Source organism: Chiloscyllium plagiosum, unplaced genomic scaffold, assembly GCF_037043375.1.
Source record: "Chiloscyllium plagiosum isolate Xiang-an unplaced genomic scaffold, Cpla_swu_hap1 HiC_scaffold_19, whole genome shotgun sequence".
Classification (NCBI taxonomy): Eukaryota; Metazoa; Chordata; class Chondrichthyes; order Orectolobiformes; family Hemiscylliidae; genus Chiloscyllium; species Chiloscyllium plagiosum.
Genome location: NW_028270157.1, coordinates 3,823,080 through 3,844,164, shown reverse-complemented (window position 1 = coordinate 3,844,164; position 21,085 = coordinate 3,823,080). Strand labels below are relative to the sequence as shown.

General features: G+C 43.3%; 1 protein-coding gene across 3 annotated transcripts in view; it reads right to left on the bottom strand.

The window, feature by feature from the left end:
- Positions 1 to 21,085, bottom strand: part of depdc4 (DEP domain containing 4) — a 38,242-nt gene that overhangs the window by 9,143 nt on the left and 8,014 nt on the right. The window contains exons 1-7 of one of the 3 annotated variants that reach the window (XM_043708762.2): positions 18,267 to 18,426; positions 12,273 to 12,687; positions 10,738 to 10,883; positions 8,070 to 8,265; positions 6,669 to 6,895; positions 2,852 to 2,994; positions 387 to 512 (exon numbers count right to left, since the gene is read on the bottom strand). In XM_043708762.2, the coding sequence (XP_043564697.2) occupies positions 387 to 512; positions 2,852 to 2,994; positions 6,669 to 6,895; positions 8,070 to 8,265; positions 10,738 to 10,883; positions 12,273 to 12,589 (1,155 nt within the window). In that variant the 5' untranslated portion in view covers positions 12,590 to 12,687; positions 18,267 to 18,426. Of the gene's footprint in view, positions 1 to 386; positions 513 to 2,851; positions 2,995 to 6,668; positions 6,896 to 8,069; positions 8,266 to 10,737; positions 10,884 to 12,272; positions 12,688 to 18,266; positions 18,427 to 21,085 lie in introns of those variants that run through there. The other 2 variants (XM_087996988.1, XM_087996989.1) reach the window with 2 other exon arrangements.

Here is a 21,085-nt window from a genome sequence, read left to right as displayed (position 1 = left end):
CTGCATGGGTTTCCTCCCACAGTCCAAAGATGTGCACGTTAGGTGAACTGGCCATGCTAAATTGCCCATAATGTTCAAGGGTGTTTAAGTTAGGAGCATTAGTCAGGGGTAAATATAGAGTAGTAGGACATGTTGGGCCGAAGGGCCTGCTTCCACACTGTAGGGATTCTATGATTCCCCCACCTAAAATAAAATCACTCCCCTACTGACAGCCTCTTGCCTGAACCAAGTCAGGTTGTATTCACATGCTTCCTGGGAAGTGGAAGAACTATCCCAGAGTTTTCAAGTAGGAATCAACAGTCAGTTACAGACATCATTGGGATACTGAAAATATCCAAGAATATTCCTTCCTATATAAGCAGTCAACCTTTCTCACACTACTGTACCTTGAAGAGCTCAGTGTGATTATCCACTAGGAATATGACCAGTTCTTCAGCTTGTGTTTTTGTTAGAGATTTGCTTTGTACGATAGCTTTGGTAAATGTTTTCCTTATTACAGTTCTGTTGGTGTTCTACAAAATAGAAATCATCATAAGTCAGAACTGTAAGGCACAAGACTGAGGAGTGAGCGAGAGTCTGGTCAAGCGCTGGTACAGCCAAAGCCAGACCACAGCGTACAATTCTAATGGTCAAACAGCAAGGTCATCAAGGCAATGGTGGCAGGACATAGCAGAAAGGAAGAACAAACTGGAATGAATGCCAGGACCGACAAGCCTTATTACAGCCAATGAAATACATTTTAAGTGGGAATCTGTTTAGCTCAGTTGGCTGGATTGTTGGTTTGCAGAGCATATGACGCCAACAGTGTGGGTTCAATTCCCATCACCAGTTTGAGGTTACCATGAAGGACTCTGCTTCTCAACCTCTTGCCTTGCCTGAGGTCTGATGGCCCTCAGGTTAAATCACCACCAGTCGCTTCTCTCTAATGAGAGAGCAGCCTCTATGGTCTGGTAAGACTATGGTGATATAACATTTCAGGTACGGCGACTGTTAGGTTAAGAAAGTCAGCAACCAACTTGGACACAGCAAACTCTCACAAGCTGCAAACTGTTTATGCTTCAATTATTAAGGGTTTTTTTTTGAGGAATAAACAATGATGAGAACACTGGAGTGGATTCTTACTGTTTTCAAATAACATTATGGGATCTTTTCTGACACCATAAATTAATACTAAGCTGTTTCCCCCCCAGCATGATGCACATACCACATGCTACTTCTTCAATTACTCACACCACCAAGTACATTAGGATGTGCCGGTTATTATGTACCAGAGTCTGACAGGAATGCCTGAAGCCAAATGGAACGATGGAACTGACGATTGTTATATGTTAGTTGAAGGTAATTATAGGGAACAAATAATCAGTGAGATTGGAGTTGATGGCATGCAATAACACTTCTGGGAAGCAGCAAAAACCAGAAAAGCTCGTGCCTAGACTGTTTAGCCAACATTTTAACCTCTGGTATGTATCAGTACTGCATACCTGAAGAATACAACACAATATTAACCAATGAATTATGCAATGCGAATTGCAGACAATCTTTCAATTTTTTTGTCCTGACATGTTAATACATCATCTTGTAAAATTTCCTGCTTTTGGTTCATGCTACCAACTGATGAATAATTGATAATGAAAATTAGGATGGATTTAGGGCAGCATCAAAGTGTGACATTTAACACTGTGAACAACTGAAGCTATTATGCAGGCTGGTTACTGTGTTGTTTCAAAGACAACTTTTCATCAGCAAGTAAAATCAAACAATTTCAAATACATACACATGCAAACACTCACACCATTTAAATATAGGGTTTGACAGCTTGATGCGAACTCTCCCAAAGTAGTAGAGAGTGCTCCATGTCACAGGTGCCATCTTTCAGGTGAGATATTAATGAGAGATCATGTCAACTCTCTCAGGTGGGTGTAAAAAATTCCTCTAGGGGCTATTTAACTGAAAATGAGGGGGAAAGTGGTTCGTTCATCGATATTTATTCCTCAACTAGGATCACTTAAAGCAGATTTCCAGACATTTATCTGGCTGTTTATGGAACATTTCGAGGTATAAATAGGCTGATGCATTTCCTTCACGGATTACACTTCATGAAAATTATTTCACTGGCTGTAAAAGTGTGTTTTGAGATCCCCAAGGATATCCAAGGTGCAGTAAAAAATTACTTCTCTTTTGAGCCCAAATTTCATTTTGGGATTCATCACTGAGCTGACTGTTTTCTTTAGGTATAGATGGCTGGACAACAGTCACTTTCATTTAGTCTCTACACAAGGCAATCATCCCAAGCAGCAGGGAGTGGAGAAGTGAGTAGCCCCGGGGCAGGGAGAGGGGAGGGGGAGCGGGCAGCCCCCGGGCGGGGAGTGGGGGAGTGGGCAGCCCCAGGGTAATGGTGGGGGCAAGGCTGAGTCCTTGTGAGGGGTGTGAGCCCAGCACGACCACGTGCTTACGGACTGTAATGTTGCACTATTCGCTGTGACTCTTTGTTTTTCTACCTTGTACTAAGAGGATCTGCAATGTTTAATTTGCTTAATTTCCTGCTGTGATTCAAGATTCCATGCCTAGGTATTTTTGTACCTAAAATGGTGCGGGAAGTGGCAGATTGTAAACTTTTCATTTTACTCGTGAGTGAGTACATGTGACAATAAAGCCAATTCAAAAATTCAAACTCAAATTTGATGACATGACACATTTCTTTCTTGGCCTTTAGACTTACCTGAAAATTAAATATTTCGTCAAAAAATGAGTCTTTTGTTGAGAAATAGTTGAAAATTGCTTTAGAATATATTTTCAAGTCATACTTTTCTTATCTAGTTTGTCACCAATGAGTTTTAAAACACTGATAAACCTGTTTCTGCAGTATGCAGGCATCCGGGGTTCCAGAAACAGCCATGAACGACAGCAACCTGTTCAACTCCTCTCTCCAGTTCGGCTCCAACAACCGAATACAAAGTTGGGCCGCTTCCAAAGCTTGTCCAGGCTTACCACTTTCTACAGTTTTGTACAGAAATGTTTTAATTAGTGATTTTTTTCGTATGATGGAAGTGTTATGCCATACAAATATTAGAATCATGAGCAGGACAGGGCCATTCAGCCCCTCGGGTTTGCTCTGCTATTCAATGTGAGGCAACGGTATTGTCATTGAATTTAATCCAGAAACCCAGGTAATGCTCTGAAGAGCTGGGTTTCAATCCCACCAAAGCAGATGATGGAATCTGAGTTCAATAAAAATCTGGAATTAAAAATCTAATCATGACTACGAATTCATTGTCAATTGTCCAAAAAACCCATTTGGTTCACCCATGTCCTTTAAGAAAGAAAACTGCCATCTTTACCTTGTCTGTCCTACATGTGACTCCAAAGTAATATGATTGACTCCTATGGATGGGCTATAAATGCTGGTTTAGCTAGTGATGCCGTCATCACGAGTTTGAAAGAAATTATGGCTGATCTGATTGTATCCTCAAATCCATATTCCCTCCCATACCTGATAAACTTTCCCAATCTTGCTTAACAAAATCTACATACCTTTGCCTTCAAAACATAGGACTCTGCTTCCATGACCTTTCCAGGAAAAGAGTTCCAAACACCCATGAACTACTGAGAGAAAAAGGTCTTGCCTCATCTCTTTTTTTAAATGGCTGACCCATGTTTTAAGTGACCCCTACTTGTAGCTTCTTTAAGGAGAAACACCTTTCCCATATCTACCCTGTCAAAATGCTTCAGGATTCTTTACTCATAATACAACCTGCCTGTTCCATATATTTCTCTTCTGAATTGCCTCCAATGCATTTAGATCCTTCATAAAATCAGGCAACCAATACAATGCACAGTACTGCAAATAAGATCTCAACAGTGCCCTAAATAACTGAAGCATAAACTCAAGTCTGTATTCTATTCACCTTGTGATAAATTATATAACATTCTATGATCCAATTACTTGCTTTACTGGCATATAATGCATGCAAGCCTTTTAAGCTTCATGCACAAGGACACCCGAAATCTTCAGCATCTGAGTTCTGCAATGTCTCACCATTTGAGATGATTTTTTAAAATTCTGCCTGCCATAAAAGAGAATTTCACATCTTTGCTCACTCAATTAACCCATTAATATTTTTTGTGAGCTTTATGCGGTCTCCACAACCAACTTTCTTACACTTGTCTTATCACAAATTGACAATCATAACTTCCTCCCCTTCATCCAAATTGTTGAATAAGTTATGAACAGCTGAGGCCCCAGCACTGAGACCTGTGGCATACCAGTCACAAAAAGACAAGTTTACACATACTGCCTGTTTCCTGATAGCCAATCAATCTTCCTTCCATGCCAAGATCCTATCGACTGCACCATAACTTCTGTTTTTTGCAATAATCTTTGATGTGGCACTTTATCTTCCACCACTGTTAAAAGGAAATTGTGCAACGTTAAGACTGCTTAGTCTGCATGTTGTTGCAGTTACTATACAGCGACGACACCTGAAGCTGAGGTACTTGGTAATTTTAAAGTTGTGGAAAGATCTTTTTCTCAAAGAAAATTATTAAAATCATGTGATTTATTCCTGTTACAACTCAGTTTTACTTTGCTAATTTCCTGTTACTTCTCAGTCCTGGTTTGGTAACTTCCTAAAACCAAAACTCAAAATTAATCAGACATTATGGCTTTTTTTGATTCCTCATTATGGGTTACCAGGTAATTGAGATTCATTCACCTTTGGTCATTGAAGGTTTGCTTGATTATTAATCATGTTGGCTCTTATTCCAGCCAGTGCCAGTCTGGTGAAGGTCACAATAAGAGACTGCTCATCAATCTCAGTGGATTCCTGGTTCCTGTGTAAACCCACATTTCCCCATTTGTTTCTTTCCCTGCCAGTCTGGGAGAAGAGTGGGTGAGGGCAAACACGGTTAAAACCTCATACACCTCTAATTTCATCGCTAATCAGCAAGTTTAAAACTGTTTCTCTGTTCATAGATGGTTCCTGTTCTACAAAACCTCTAATATTGGATCAAATTACAAAGCAGCTAAATAGACAGCTAAGTTAAATCAGAACTATTTAGTCCAGATTACCAAAAGACAGATAATGCAGTCCCCTCACTCTGGTGCTTCTCAACCACTTGTAACCCCTCAATCCCCCCCCCCTGTTCCATTGGGTTTCCCTTCTTTAGCTGAAAATGTGTTGCTGGAAAAGCATAGCAGGTCAGGCAGCATCTAAGAAACTGGAGAATCCACGTTTCGGGCATAAGCCCTTCTTCCCTTTTTTATGCAGGTATGCCTTTACAGGTCAGAATGAAGTTTTTCAAGCTTCAGACTGAAAGTTCACAACTATTTGCTTACCCCAGCATTCCCAGATCTCATTAACACAATTAATCACATGTCCAGCATTCTGCTCCACAACATCTCAGGCTTGTTAGTTTGCTCCCTTCCTACAGTTGAATCCTCACTGTTGGCATCGTTACCACTGGACACCCCATTCCCCCACCCCAATCTAATCACAGGAAGGTGTCCTCCTTAAACTTCACCCTCCACCTTTTCATTCAGTCATTAATGTTGCTGTACTTTCCCAACAGCTCACCCTATCCTGACTTCTTCCCATTTTCTTACAAAGGCAAAACGATATATTTAACGCATCAATAGGGCATGATTGGCGAGAACCTAACAGACACAGTTTGGAGTGTGGCACACAAAAGGGTAAGACAGAAAACAGATGAGACCAACACAAAGCACAACATAACAGTATTGGGGCAGGGGAAATAGTGATGCAGATATAATTAAAAATGTGTTTAACAAAAAAAAAAGGACAACAGCAAAGGCAGAAAGAGCACAAAGATTTGTTTAATACAGACACTGTAACTGAGGTTTTTTTTTCAGTCGGCAACCAGTCAATAAACATTACTTGCATGCCGCCCATGATATATACAGCTTTCTCATTATTTTAAATGAACATATTCGCTGAGTCATTGAAATTTGAAACATATTATTAGCTAAGATTTACCATTCTCAAGCAATTCAAGTCAAAAGGTGGGGGGGGCATTCAAATGTAGTACGAATTTACCCCATCCCAAAAAATATGAGTCAAGGAATGGTCAACAGTTTTAACAGGACCATAAGCAGAACAGTTATTTGATCTTCTCAGTTTGACTTTGATTGCAGGGATGCCTGTAAATTCCTGATAAAAGTTTCTCGTTTCAGTCAAGCCATTAAGAGAACCACATATAAAATCAAAGTTACTGTGACAGTGGGTTAGACATCAGCTTTTTACCTGAAGCGGGTTAAAATTTACCCCACCCTGATGGAATGGGGTCTCCTCTGTTTGCTGATCAAAATAGTGCTTTCTGCACTGGGTTTGAGAGTTCTCAAGCAAGCATTAATTGGCAGTGTCAACCAGACACAATCCAAGCAAGTAACCAGAAACACAAAAATTGTTCCCAATTCTTCAGGTAATTGTGACACTCAACCACATAGTTGTTGTAGCAAACAGAACAAATGCCAAAATGAAGAAGGGGTTAATTTCCAGGAGCTGGGACTGATTCTTGGGGCAGTGAAAGAATTTAACTTTGCATCTGTGAAATAGAGCTGATCCAAATACAGTAACATGTTGTTCCATAATTTAGGGCCAAATCACCAACATTTGTATTCTTTACACAGCTCTACAAAACAAATTCCTTACCAAGAAGTTGAATGATCCCGGCATATATGTCACGATATCGATCGCAGAGAAGTGGCTCCTTGTTCTGATTATAGTGCTTCACTATAGTTTCAAACAGCACTCGTTTGTATTTTTCTGCAGCCTCCCTGTCATTTGCGATCTGAGATAACAGTTCACTCGTGTGCACAATCACCTCATCTGGGAAATATTCCAGGCAATCGACTGCAACTGAGAACCACTTATCAGTACTGTGGATAGAAACCAAACCAACACAGAGACTGAGGAAGCATGTATCACACATGGTTTATCTTGACAGAGACGCAATATATTCCAGTGCACAAATGTCAGGGTTGGCCTTTTTTCTGGAGGGTTTCTGTGACTAGTTCAAAGAATAGTTTAACATAGAAATTAACTTATCAGCCCATTAAATCTGTGCCAGGTCATCTCAAGATCAGTCCAGTTAGTTCTAGTTCCCTGCCTTTTTTTCCCATATCCCCGTTATTTTCCCTTCTTCAAATATTTATTCAACCCCTTTTTAAAAGCTATGATTGAATCTGTGTCCACCACCATCAGGCAGTGCACGCTAGATCCTAATCGCTTTATACATGGAAGATTTTTCCTCATATTACCTCTGGCTCTTCTATCAATCATCTTAAATCTGTGTTCTTTGGTCTTTGAGACATTGCAAGTACAGTTTTTCTGCCTACACTTTCATGTGTTACCTTGACCAAATCGCTTCTCAGTCTTGTTTGTTCGCAAAAGAACAATCCCAATTTGTCTGTTCTCATCCCATTCCTGTATCTCTCATTTCTAGAATCATGTGCACAAAATTTCTGATATGTTAATACCCCACAACGAATTTGGATGAAATAGCTTCTACAAAACCCGAGTGAAAATTAGTCCTCTTTGATTTTACCAAATTACTTGAACTTTGCATAAAGTAACACATAGGAGAAAGTGAGGACTGCAGATGCTGGAGATCAGAGCTGAAAATGTGTTGCTGGAAAAGCGCAGCAGGTCAGGCAGCATCCAAGGAACAGGAGAATTCTTCAAGGGCTTATGCCCGAAACGTCGATTCTCCTGCTCCTTGGATGCTGCCTGACCTGCTGCGCTTTTCCAGCAACACATTTTCAGCTATAAAGTAACACATACAAATGTAAGAGGGTGAGCAAGAGAGTAGCGAGATGTGAAGAAGCTCATTTGAAGATGTTTTTCAGGTTTTGCATACACCGCATGCAATGTCTCATTTTTTTCCAAATAGCTAATAAATGGAAAGAGATTTATGACAGATTTTCCAGTAATTTCATCTCCTCTGCACAGTAAAAGATTAAGGCAATACTTCAGATCACAGACTTATTACACTTAAATGCTATTTGTTCCTAATTCTTTGAATGAGATACAAAGGTATTTGCAAATACTAACTAGGGCAGATTTAGGCTCTGAGAAACCTCTCGATCCAGGAACGTGTTGGAGATAACAAGGTCAATTTTCTGATTGAACTGAACTAGTCGTCTTCGTTTTGCTTTCATTGGAGATTCCAGGATGTTGTCCAAGATGGGAAGGTGAATTAAATGTAGCAGCTGCAGTAAAGTTGTTTGCTTCCAAACATCCTCTACAACTGTTGTGGAGGATTGTTGAAAGTAGAAGAGAAGCACAGTAAGAAACATCATTAGTATTCACATGCTGAGTTATGAACAATCTCAGTCACAAACTGATTAGTCAATGCATGCAATTTTTATATTGAAATGCATACTCAAGCTGTGGGTTAATTTCTGCAGAGGGGGAAAAGGATAGGGCAAAGAAACCACAATTCTCAAGTCTGTGAGTACAGTGACAGAAATTAACTGTTGCGCTTTTTGATATTACAATAGCAAACACATTCTAAAACTATTTCATTGGCTGCTAAGTGACTGACCTCAACAATTCAGGTCAAAAGGGAGGGGGGGGGGGGGGGGGGTCATTCAAATGTAGAACGAATTTTCCCCATCCCAAAAAATTGAGTCAAGGAATGGTCAACAGTTTTAACAGGACCATAAACAGAACAGTTATTTGATCATCCCAGTTTGACTTTGATTGCAGGGATGCCTGTAAATTCCTGATAAAAGTTTCTCATTTCAGTCAAGCCATTAAGAGAACCACATATAAAATCAAAGTTACTGTGACAGTGGGTTAGACATCAGCTTTTTACCTGAAGCGGGTTAAAATTTACCCCACCCTGATGGAATGGGGTCTCCTCTGTTTGCTGATCAAAATAGTGCTTTCTGCACTGGGTTTGAGAGTTCTCAAGCAAGCATTAATTGGCAGTGTCAACCAGACACAATCCAAGCAAGTAACCAGAAACACAAAAATTGTTCCCAATTCTTCAGGTAATTGTGACACTCAACCACATAGTTGTTGTAGCAAACAGAACAAATGCCAAAATGAAGAAGGGGTTAATTTCCAGGAGCTGGGACTGATTCTTGGGGCAGTGAAAGAATTTAACTTTGCATCTGTGAAATAGAGTTGATCCAAATACAGAAACATCTCACTCTTCGCTTAAGCACAAAAGAAAATGTGATTAAAATCAGTGGTTAGTTACAATACCAGAGTCTGTCTCTCCCTCTCAACTAAACTCAACCCTCACTTCGAGGATTTTCTTGCCCTTTTTCCCGAATTCTTGGATAACTAAACTAATCGACCAGCCACTGTGGAACTCAGAAATAAAGGAGTGGGAGAACGAAGGTGAGCAATCCCAGGATGAAGTGTATATTCCCAATGCAAATATGACACAGATCGATCAGAGCAGGTGTAGCTGCACCTGTGATATCACACTAGCTTCTCATAAAAGTTTACGTGGACAGAAAACTCATTTCACTGTGGAAACAAAACCTGTCTCCACTCAGCTAGCAGAAACACAGGAGTAACTCAACCAATAATAAACAGTAAACAACATTTCTTTCAAATAATCACTGACATGTTTGGGGTTCCTGTTGCTCTTCTTTCAATTTTACCAGAGATTAGGAACCTCAGTGATTCTCTTGTACAAATAACAAATTCTATGTACCACCTTTAGTACTGAAAACTTCATTGAGATGGAATTGAAAATAAACAAACATTTGAGCAATGCATGGTTGGCTTCACGTAGAGGCTACATTGGCCACAAACACAGCCAATTGTGTTGGTTTAACTCAACATAGGAGCTGAAAATGTGCTGCTGGAAAAGCGCAGCAGGTCAGGCAGCATCCAAGGAGCAGGAGAATCGACGTTTCGGGCATAAGCCCTTCTTCAGGAATGAGGAAAGTGTGTCCTCATTTCCCCTCCCCCCCACCTTGTCTCAGTCCCAACCCTCAAACTCAGCACCACCTTCCTAACCTGCAATCTTCTTCCTGATCTCTCCGCCCCCACCCCCACTCCGGCCTATCACCCTCACCTTAACTTCCTTCCACCTATCGCATTTCTAACGCCCCTCCCCCAAGTCCCTCCTCCCTACCTTCTATCTTAGCCTGCTGGACACACTTTCCTCATTCCTGAAGAACGGCTCATGCCCGAAACGTCGATTCTCCTGCTCCTTGGATACTGCCTGACCTGCTGCGCTTTTCCAGCAACACATTTTCAGCTCTTAACTCAACATAGGTCCATTTCTTCATGGACCTATGGCAGTTGCAGAGACTGGTTTTCACATATCCCCCTGGAGGAGGAGTGACACAACTGGATTGCTTGCAAAATGCAGGCCAAAAGGAGCAAAGTCAGAAACATGTCAAATGAAAACTCTGTCTCAGTGTCAGCTGAAATCCATATTCAGCACTGAGTGTGCTTACTCAAAAATGACAGTAGGAACTTGGGAGACTCTGCTATTAAAATTCATTTGAAATGTCAAGTGCATAAAACTTGTAGCTTGTTCCATGCACGAGAGATGAAATTAAATGAATGTCTAACTTTCATACTGGGAATCGCTATCAGACATGAAATGGAATGTACAGACAGGGTTTAATTAAATTGCTTTAACAAATTATATTTTGGAAGAAACACAGTGACAGGCACATACAAAAAAGTAAAATTCAGTTTGCACATGTCGGTCCACGTGACCAAAAAAATTGTAAAACTACTTCACCTTTTTTGGTCAGACAGTTGGTTCGGCTTTTTACTTTTAGGTTTGGCCGTAATGATGGACGGAGGTTGATAGTATGGAAAAGCTCTTCAATTCTTTTATCACAAGCTTCCAAAGCAACAGGATTCGAAAAAGCAAGTTTGACTGGTCTGTTTAATAAAAGCAAAATAAGGAACAATTAGAATTTCATATCAGGGTTTTGGAAATCATCATGAAATACTTTTTAGTCATTGACTATTTGAGACTGGTGTTACAAAATTCAAACAGTGCAATTAGAGTAAAATCAAATACTGCATTGCATTGTATGCAATCAAATTTAAAAAAACATTGAATAACTTGTTCTTCTTTGGTGCACAAGAGGTGTCACATTATATCCAGATCCATGCCAATGCAACAATGGGTAGGGAAGGTTTCGCAAATGAAAACTCCACTGAAATAGAGATTCCAGCTCAATAATCTTATTAATAACAGAAGTGTTTGCAAAAACTAATTGGGCCAAATGGCCTGTCTGTACTGTACATTCAATCCAATTTCACACAATTATATCATCTTCCACAGCAATCAGCTCAACTACCTGACCACGTCAAAGGAAAAAATATAACTGAATGACAGTTAACCTAAACTGCTCTCTTACTGTGTGTCAGACAGAGCAGTCTACTGCTTTTGATATTTACACAAATGACTTGGATGTGAATAAAGGAGGATTGGTTAGTAATTTTGTAGGTGACACCAAAATTGATAGTCTTGTGGACAGTGAAGAAGGTTATCTCAGAGTACAATGAGACCTTGACCAGATGGGCTTAGGAGTACACCAAAGGGTCTGTTTCCATGCTGTACAACTATGATAGCAGTTGCTTTTCCGTAGCCTTAGGCTGGAGAGCTAAAACATCCATAGTTTTCAACAAAGTTAGATCCAGTTTTTAAGAGCTAAAGGGATCAAAGGGTAAAAAGTAGGAACAGAGGACTGATAACAATCAGCCATGATCACATTGCATGAAGGAGCAAACCCAAAAGGCTGAGTGGCCTCTTCATGCTCCTATGTTCTATAGTTCTAAACAATAAGAAAGATAATTCAAACAATATACATTCAAATTGTATTTTGCACTGACACGTATTGTTAAGCATGATGTGAAAATATAACATCTATATGCAACAATACAAATTTCCCAGATCACAACAGACAAACATCTCATGGTCACTTTGAAACTGCTGGATATGGCAGTGTTATGGCAACTTTTCTGGTATAGTAATACAGAGAACCTAATTTCTAATACTCCCAAGACAGGTTGAGTGTTTGAATTTAATTTGTTAAATCTGGAAATGAAAAATTGATTCAGTGAGGATCAAACTGTCCAATTGCCACAAAAAGCGAGTTGGTCCATTAAGATCTTTAAGGAATGAAACAGTCACATTTACCCGATGTGGAGCTATCAAACTGCCATCTCACACCAACATTTTGGCTGCTAGCACACAACTTCATGTCATGCTGTACAATCAACACTGCCCATATCCAGAGAAAGATTTTTAAAAAAACTTACTTAGGAAATTTCCTCTTTGACACCAGTCTCTTATAACACAACAGATTCTCCATTTCTTGGTCTTTCCCAGCACCTGGTAATGTGTAGCTGTCCACAAATTTATAAAGACTGCTGCTGCGATCCTCAAACAGATTTTCCCGCTCTTTGCTGAAGAGTCTTGTACCGACAGGATAGAACACTCTATGATCCATCAAAGCCTGGCAGAGACGGGCTGCCTTCAGCCTTGAAATGTCGCTGTTGCTGAAGTAAACGTTTTGCATGAGGTAACTCAGCACCACATCAACAGCATCAGCCCCAGTGAAACAGTCACTGTGCATTCTCCAATGCAGTCTCTGCTGCCTCAGGTCCACCTGAGTATGGAGGGCCTGAATAATATTGTTCCACAGCTGTGTTGCATGAAAAGGTTCTGAATGTCCTGAATTTAAAAAAAGGAATATCTTAAGGATCTTATTTGGATCATGCTTTGTCACATCTCTCAGAATATCAAATTTTTTCACATCCTGTGCACAACTCTGTAGTACAATCATATGCACCTAATGTAGTGGGAATGCTAACAATCCAGAGGCCTAGGCTAATGCCCAGGGGCACATACTTCTATCCCACCATGGCAACTGTTGGAAATTAACATCAGTTCAGACAATCTGAAAACGAAAGATAGTGTCAATAATGGTGATCACGACACTATCATCGATTTCTACAAAAACCCATCTGAATCACCACTGTCCTTCATAGACAGAAAAGCTGCTGTCCTTACCTGGTTCGATCTCCCTGTCAGCATCAAAAAACTGTCTTGCCTAATGAAATGATCATTTCTTCACTGGTGAAAGCTGACTGTATTGTCACAACTTGCTTGAGAGAGTACACTGATACCAATGCCTATTGGTTACAAACTCGCCACAAATTTGAAAATTTAATTAAATTACTAAAATATCCGATTTACCTAACCATCTGATTCAGGTTTAAAAAAAATACACATCAGGTTTTAGTCATTAACAAAACAACTGTTCATTGTAACCAAACCAATTTTCTAAACAATGGCAAGAAAAGGAATAAAATTTATGAGAGACTGCTTAAACCTTACTCCAGTTCAATTTCCAGACACCGAGAAACAGTCAAGACAAATATTACAGAAAAGAAAAAAAAAGGAGTTTGGGAAATAAAGATCTGTATCAGCCATCCACATCACAAAACTAGATGCATAGTTCTCTCAATATTTCGAATTCTATGATGACAATGCGACCATCAAGTTTTACTGATTGATTGACTGGATTCAGAGTCTTGGCTTTTCCTTTTTGGACAATTTATTTCAGTGTCCCTGAATGCAATTTTCCTGCTCTTTCGACAGAGAACTAGGGAAACTTCAGAAAAGGAGAGAGAGAGATGTTTATACAGCCAGCTTGAGGTTTCTCCTTGCTTCTGTTTGCATCTTTCTTCACATATGGAGCCAAACCAATCAGAGGGTTGTGATTGTGTGAGCTCTCCTGAACCCACAACAGATGGTGCCAATTTGTCCAGACTCTATGCGCCCAAAAAGCAGAAAAACATGAGTTGATTTGGAAAGCCAGCATGGATATCTAACGGAAGAAATTATGTTGAACTAACATGGACTTTCTTTAAAAAGAGGTAGTAGAAAGACAGGGATGGAGAAAGTAAAGCTGTTGACATGGGATACGTGGACCTCCAGAAGGCATTCAACACAATGCCACGTGGCGTTCTGCATTGTTGCATTATCGGCATGAATTGGCTTAAGCAATGAATACCAAGACATTAGACAGACTAGTGATAAACATTCAGAGGTACTGATGTTATGTTCAGGACAATTGATATGATTTGCCAGTGTATGAAGTGCAATTACATTTTTTTTCAATTAATGCAGCTTGCTGAAAATGCATTGTAATGAGCATAATCACATTACTCTGGCTGACTGAGTGTGGAGAGTTCCAGGGATGAGAAATTTCAGTTGTGAGGATAGATTGGAGAGGTTGGGACTATTCGACTTGACAAGACAGAAGGCTTAAAGAAGATTCAAAAGAAATTTTCAAAGTCACAAGTGGTCTGCAGAGAGTAGATAGAGATACTTCTCTTGCTCAAAAGAAACAAAAATAAGGGGGCACAGATTTAAAGTGATCTGGAAAGACAGTAAAATTATCTGAGGGGAATACATTTTCACATAGCGAGTTGTTAGGTATGGGTAACACTGCCTGGAGGTAGGTTCAATTCAGGCATTCAAAAGGGCAATTAATAACTATGTGGATCAAAGTTACAGCAAAAGGCAAGAGAATGGCACAAAATCAGACTGATTATTGGGACAGCTTGTAGAGATATGATGGCCTGAATGGCCTCCTCCTGTTCAATCACACTTCTACAATTCTGTGAAATACACAATCTTCAAAACAATCTCAATGCAGAATGTATAAAGCGTTGCCAGCCTGTGCAGCTCATGCAAGCTAATTTCATGAAATATGTATTTTTCAATGTCTCAAGCAAAAAAAGTTTAAAGTTAAGTCTCTTTAATAAATAGGTTTATCCCTGAAATCCCCAGCACACATTTGAAAAAAAATTGCTATGCAGCAATACTTTGATGTGGGCAGTTAATTCTTAAGAGAAACGATGGAAAAACTGAAGGGAGCTTTAAAAATTCAGAAAGTGAAACTGAAAAACCGAAACAGAATGATTTGTCAGTGTTTCAAGTGGTTTGTCTCAACTACGTTCTGTGAAACCATACATTGATACACTTTCTTTATTCTTTCTACGTAATTATCACGATTAAAATATTTTACACAATATCATTCAAACCTCAATTCACTTCCTAATTATTTCTCACCAAATACAACAAGATACTTTTTATAAGTAGGATGCAGTGAGTAGCATAAGTTTCTGGGTATCATAGCTCAAGCATAATCTATACTACTGAAAAAAATACTTTAATTGCGAAAAATGTACTGTGGTGCCTTTCGCGACAAATTGGGGCAAAAACAATAAACCTAAAAACAATTCATCTTTTTAATGGTGAACTTGATGGGGTTGAATAGCGCAGGGGTAGGAGTAAGTTCATCAGGAACCAAAGCTTGAATCTGCTGAGCCAGATAATTTCTGTGCTGTAAATACTGTACAAGGAGGAATGGAAGATTTGACAAAATCTGGACAACGTTGGGTTTTCTTATGAGAATGTTCAGCTTAATGATCACTCTCTCATCAGATGGATTCACTCGAATACTGTCTGTAGGGTAGGAGTAAATCTGTTGGTGAATCACTGTTGCAATGGCAGGGACAAAGGTCAAAGGATTCAAATTGAGGTCATCACACAAGTGAATAAGGAGATCGAAAGAATCAGATACAGCCTTGGCTTCTCAACAAGACTGAATTCCCACACCTTTCTAGATTAAAAAAGAAAACGCTGAAGGTGCTCCACTGAGCAAGGTGATCAACTGATATGGGGGAAGCACTGGATATTCACTAATTTAGCATTTCTGCAAAAAGACAAGTTGCACTGATTTAATGAAGCAAAATCAATCATGATTCTTTCTCTGTGGGGCCAATTGCTGTGAAATAAAACCATTTAACAATTGGATGACAACAAAGTAGCAGTCATATCTTTTATCAGTATCAAGTTTGAATCACTACTGTCACACAGGACTTCATAAACCAAAACATTCAGACAATTTATCGAACTCTGCAAAATTTCAAAAGCAGATCAGTTGCAAAGCATTAAAGGTGCAGGTTTAGAATGGAGTGAAAACGATCCTTAGTGTAGTTTTATCCAATAGACTATGGAAAAGTTCGGACGATATTTGGAGATCAGAGGCGGTAAAACAGAATTTAAAGTTTGGACTGAGCAAGGAAGTGAACTGTCCCATTTTCAAGGTATGCATTTAGTATTTAAAGGTATTGTGCATTGCAAAACATTGATGCTTGACAAAGACATTAAGTCATGACAGTTTTGTTCATGTCATAAAGAAAATTGGTTTATCAAAATTTAAAATAAATGATGCAGCAAATTGTTATGCCTGCTGCATGACATCTAGAATTCATGAGGAGGAATACTTTGCTAGTTTTATTGGAGAGGATTCAGTTTAATGTTTAACTCAATGTATTGTGATTTGACTTATCTTTTATATTTTAGAGATTAACTTATACTACTTTTGTAAAACATAACATGATGCAGAATGCTAATAGCAGCACAATTGTGACCTGAACTGTATAAACTTTGCTAAACGTAGATGTTTAAGATTATGTTGAGCAACACATGCCAGGCAACATGGCCAACAACATTCAGCTCAAAGCGAGTAAACTTCACAAAAAGCAGAGACATGGTCATAAACGAGAAATGGAGGGACTGCAGCAAGCATGTTCCAAGAAGTGACTGTCTCTCACATGCAAATGACACAAGTGAAATAGTTGAAGCTGGTGACCATCTGGCAGCATGCAAAGACAATAAGGAGAAATCCACTGAGAGCACTTGGTTCAGAAATGAGATTTCAAAAATGATTGTTCCAAAGGCATGTAGCAGCATTTTGTCATGTTATATGTATGCCAAAAAATTAAGGTAGTCTCATCTTAAATGTGCACCCAAAAATGGCTGCTGATTCACTTCACCCTCACTGACTTCTCACCCTCAACCCAACTCTCATCTCCATTTCAATGCTGACACCCCCAACTCCATACCCTTGCACCCCATAAATAGCACCCTGACCCCTCAGCCCCCCATGATCTCGCTAACTCCAACTGCCCACATACATATACCCCCAATCCCTAACCCCACACCCCAACATCCACACCCTTTCTCCCACCTCCATTCCTCTACCCTCATTGCTCTCGTGCACCCCATACCAACACCCCCATTCCCAAACTCTGTATTCCCCTCAGCCATACAACCTCCCCTAGATTTCTCTCAGCATCCCATTCTCCTCACTCGCCCAATCTCCATCCCGTTCATCCCATACACCCACACATCCTCAATCCCCAACACACTTTCACCTCCCCTCACTCCTACCATTCTCCTAACTTATCCATCACTCTCCTCACCCACATCCATTCCCCACACTACTTCCCCATCCTGCTATAGAGTTTTACAGCACTTTGGTCCAACCAGGCTGTGCAGACCATAATCCCAAACTGAACGAGTACCACCTGCCTGCACCTGGCCCAAATCCCTCAAAACATTTCTAAATCATGTACTTGCCCAAATGGATTTTAAATATTGTAACTGCATTCACATCGACCACTCCTTCTGGAAGTTAATTCCACGTACAAACTAGTAAAGGGAAGATCTTTTAGAACAGAGACAAGGAGAAACATCTTCAGCCAGAGAGTGGGGAATCTATGGAATTCACTGCCACAGAAAGCTGTGGAGGCCAAGTCATTGAGTATATTTAAGACTGAGATAGATAGGTTATTGATTGTAAAGGGGATCAAAGGTTATGGGGAGAAAGCAGGAGAATAGGGTTAAGAAAGTTATCAGAGTCAAAGGGTGTGATGCTGGAAAAGCACAGCTGGTCAGGACACATCCGAGGAGCAGGAGAGTTAACATTTCAAGCATAGGCTTTTCATCAGGAATGAAGAGCTTATGCTCAAAACATAGACTCGCCTACTCCTCGGATGTTGCCTGATCGGCTGTGCTTTTCTAGCACCACACTCTATGACTCCGATCTCCAGCATTTGCAGTCCTCACTTTCTCCTCCTTGAGCAGACTCAATGGGCTGAATGGCATAATTTTTGCTCCAATGTCTTATAGTCTAAACTACTGTGTAAAAAAGTGCCCCCATGTCTTTTTTTTAAATCTTTCTCCTCTTACCTTAAAAACCCTAGTCCTGAAATCCCCCACCTTAGGCAAATGACACCTGTGCTTCACCTTAACTATATCCCTCATGATTTTATAAACCGCTACATGGTCACCCCTTAATCTATGCCACAGTGTAAAAAGCCCCAGTCTCTCTTTAAAACTCAACCCTCCATTCCCCAAATCTCGGTAAATCATTGCTGAACTCTCTCCACCTTAAGAATATCCTCCTTATAACAGGGCAACCGGAACTGGAGACAGTACTCCAGAAGAGACTTCACGAATGTCCTCTGATAACTTTCTCAACATGACATCCCAATGTTAAAAATCATACAACACCAGGTAATAGTCCAACAGGTTTGATTGGAAGCAAACTAGCTTTCGGAGCAACGCTCCAAAAGCTAGCGTGCTTCCAAATAAACCTGTTGGACTATAACCTGGTGTTGTGTGATTTTTAAACTTTGTACACCCCAGTCCAACACCGGCATCTCCAAATCATGACATCCCAATCCCCATTGAGGGTTCCCCATTCCCCCTCCTCCTCCTCCTCCCTCCTCCCCCGCCATATAGGGTTCCCCATTCTCCCGCCCCCCCCCCATTGAGGGTTCCCCATTCCCCTCCTCCTCCCTCCTCCCCCGCCATATAGGGTTCCCCATTCTCCCTCCCCCCCCCCATTGAGGGTTCCCCATTCCCCCCCCCCATTGAGGGTTCCCCATTCCCCCTCCCCCCATTGAGGGTTCCCCATTCCCGCTCCCCCCATTGAGGGTTCCCCATTCCTGCTCCCCCCATTGAGGGTTCCCCATTCCTGCTCCTCCTCCCTCCCCCCCCCACCCCCCATTGAGGGTTCCCCATTCCCCCTCCCCCCCTCCTCCTCCCTCCACCCCCACATTGAGGGTTCCCCATTTCCCCTCCTCCTGCCTCCCCCCCCCATTGAGGGTTCCCCATTCCCCCTCCTCCTGCCTCCCCCCCCCCCACCCATTGAGGGTTCCCCATTCCCCCTCCTCCTGCCTCCCCGCCCCCCCCATTCAGGGTTCCCCATTCCCCCTCCTCCTGCCTCCGCCCCCCTCCCATTGAGGGTTCCCCATTCCCCCTCCGCCCCCCCATTGAGGGTTCCCCATTCCCCCTCCTCTCTCCCCCCCCCCCATTGAGGGTTCCCCATTCCCACTCCTCTCTCCCACCCCCCATTGAGGGTTCCCCATTCCCCCTCCTCTCTCTCCCCCCCCCCCATTGAGGGTTCCCCATTCCCCCTCCTCTCTCTCCCCCCCCATTGAGGGTTCCCCATTCCCCCTCCTCTCTCTCCCCCCCCCATTGAGGGTTCCCCATTCCCCCTCCTCTCTCCCCCCCCCCCCCCCCATTGAGGGTTCCCCCTTTCCCCCTCCTCTCTCTCTCCCCCCCCCCCCCATTGAGGGTTCCCCATTCCCCCTCCTCTCTCTCCCCCCCCCTCATTGAGGGTTCCCCATTCCCCCTCCTCTCCCCCCCCACCCCCCATTGAGGGTTCCCCATTCCCCCTCCTCTCTTCCCCCCCCCCATTGAGGGTTCCCCATTCCCCCTCCTCTCTCCCCCCCCCCCCCCATTGAGGGTTCCCCATTCCCCCTCCTCTCTCCCACCCCCCCATTGAGGGTTCCCCATTCCCCCTCCTCTCTTCCCCCCCCCCCATTGAGGGTTCCCCATTCCCCCTCCTCTCTTCCCCCCCCCCCCATTGAGGGTTCCCCATTCCCCCTCCTCTCTTCCCCCCCCCCATTGAGGGTTCCCCATTCCCCCTCCTCTCTTCCCCCCCCCCCATTGAGGGTTCCCCATTCCCCCTCCTCTCTTCCCCCCCCCCCATTGAGGGTTCCCCATTGCCCCTCCTCTCTCTCCCCCCCCCCCCATTGAGGGTTCCCCATTGCCCCTCCTCTCTCTCTCTCCTCCCCCCCCCCCATTGAGGGTTCCCCATTGCCCCTCCTCTCTCTCCCCCTCCTCTCTCCCCCCCATTGCCCCTCCTCTCTCCCCCCCCCCCATTGAGGGTTCCCCATTCCCCCTCCTCTCTCTCCCCCCCCCCATTGAGGGTTCCCCATTGCCCCTCCTCTCTCCCCCCCCCCCATTGAGGGTTCCCCATTGCCCCTCCTCTCTTCCCCCCCCCCCCCCCCCCATTGAGGGTTCCCCATTGCCCCTCCTCTCTTCCCCCCCCCCCCCCCATTGAGGGTTCCCCATTGCCCCTCCTCTCTTCCCCCCCCCCCCCCCCCATTGAGGGTTCCCCATTCCCCCTCCTCTCCACCCCCCCATTGAGGGTTCCCCATTCCCCCTCCTCTCCCCCCCCCCCCATTGAGGGTTCCCCATTCCCCCTCCTCTCCCCCCCCCCATTGAGGGTTCCCCATTCCCCCTCCTCTCTCTCCCCCCCCCCATTGAGGGTTACCCATTCCCCCTCCTCTCTCTCCCCCTCCTCTCTCTCCCCCCCCCCCATTGAGGGTTCCCCATTCCCCCTCCTCTCTCTCCCCCCCCCCATTGAGGGTTCCCATTCCCCCTCCTCTCTCTCCCCCCCCCCCATTGAGGGTTCCCCATTCCCCCTCCTCTCTCTCCCCCCCCCCATTGAGGGTTCCCCATTCCCCCTCCTCTCTCTCCCCCCCCCCCCATTGAGGGTTCCCCATTCCCCCTCCTCTCTCTCCCCCCCCCCCCATTGAGGGTTCCCCATTCCCCCTCCTCTCTCTCCCCCCCCCCATTGAGGGTTCCCCATTCCCCCTCCTCTCTCTCCCCCCCCCCCATTGAGGGTTCCCCATTCCCCCTCCTCTCTCTCCCCCCCCCCCCCCATTGAGGGTTCCCCATTCCCCCTCCTCTCTCTCCCCCCCCCCCATTGAGGGTTCCCCATTCCCCCTCCTCTCTCCCCCCCCCCCCATTGAGGGTTCCCCATTCCCCTCCTCTCTTCCCCCCCCCCCATTGAGGGTTCCCATTGCCCCCTCCTCTCTCTCCCCCCCCCCCCATTGAGGGTTCCCCATTGCCCCTCCTCTCTCTCTCTCCTCCCCCCCCCCCCCATTGAGGGTTCCCCATTGCCCCTCCTCTC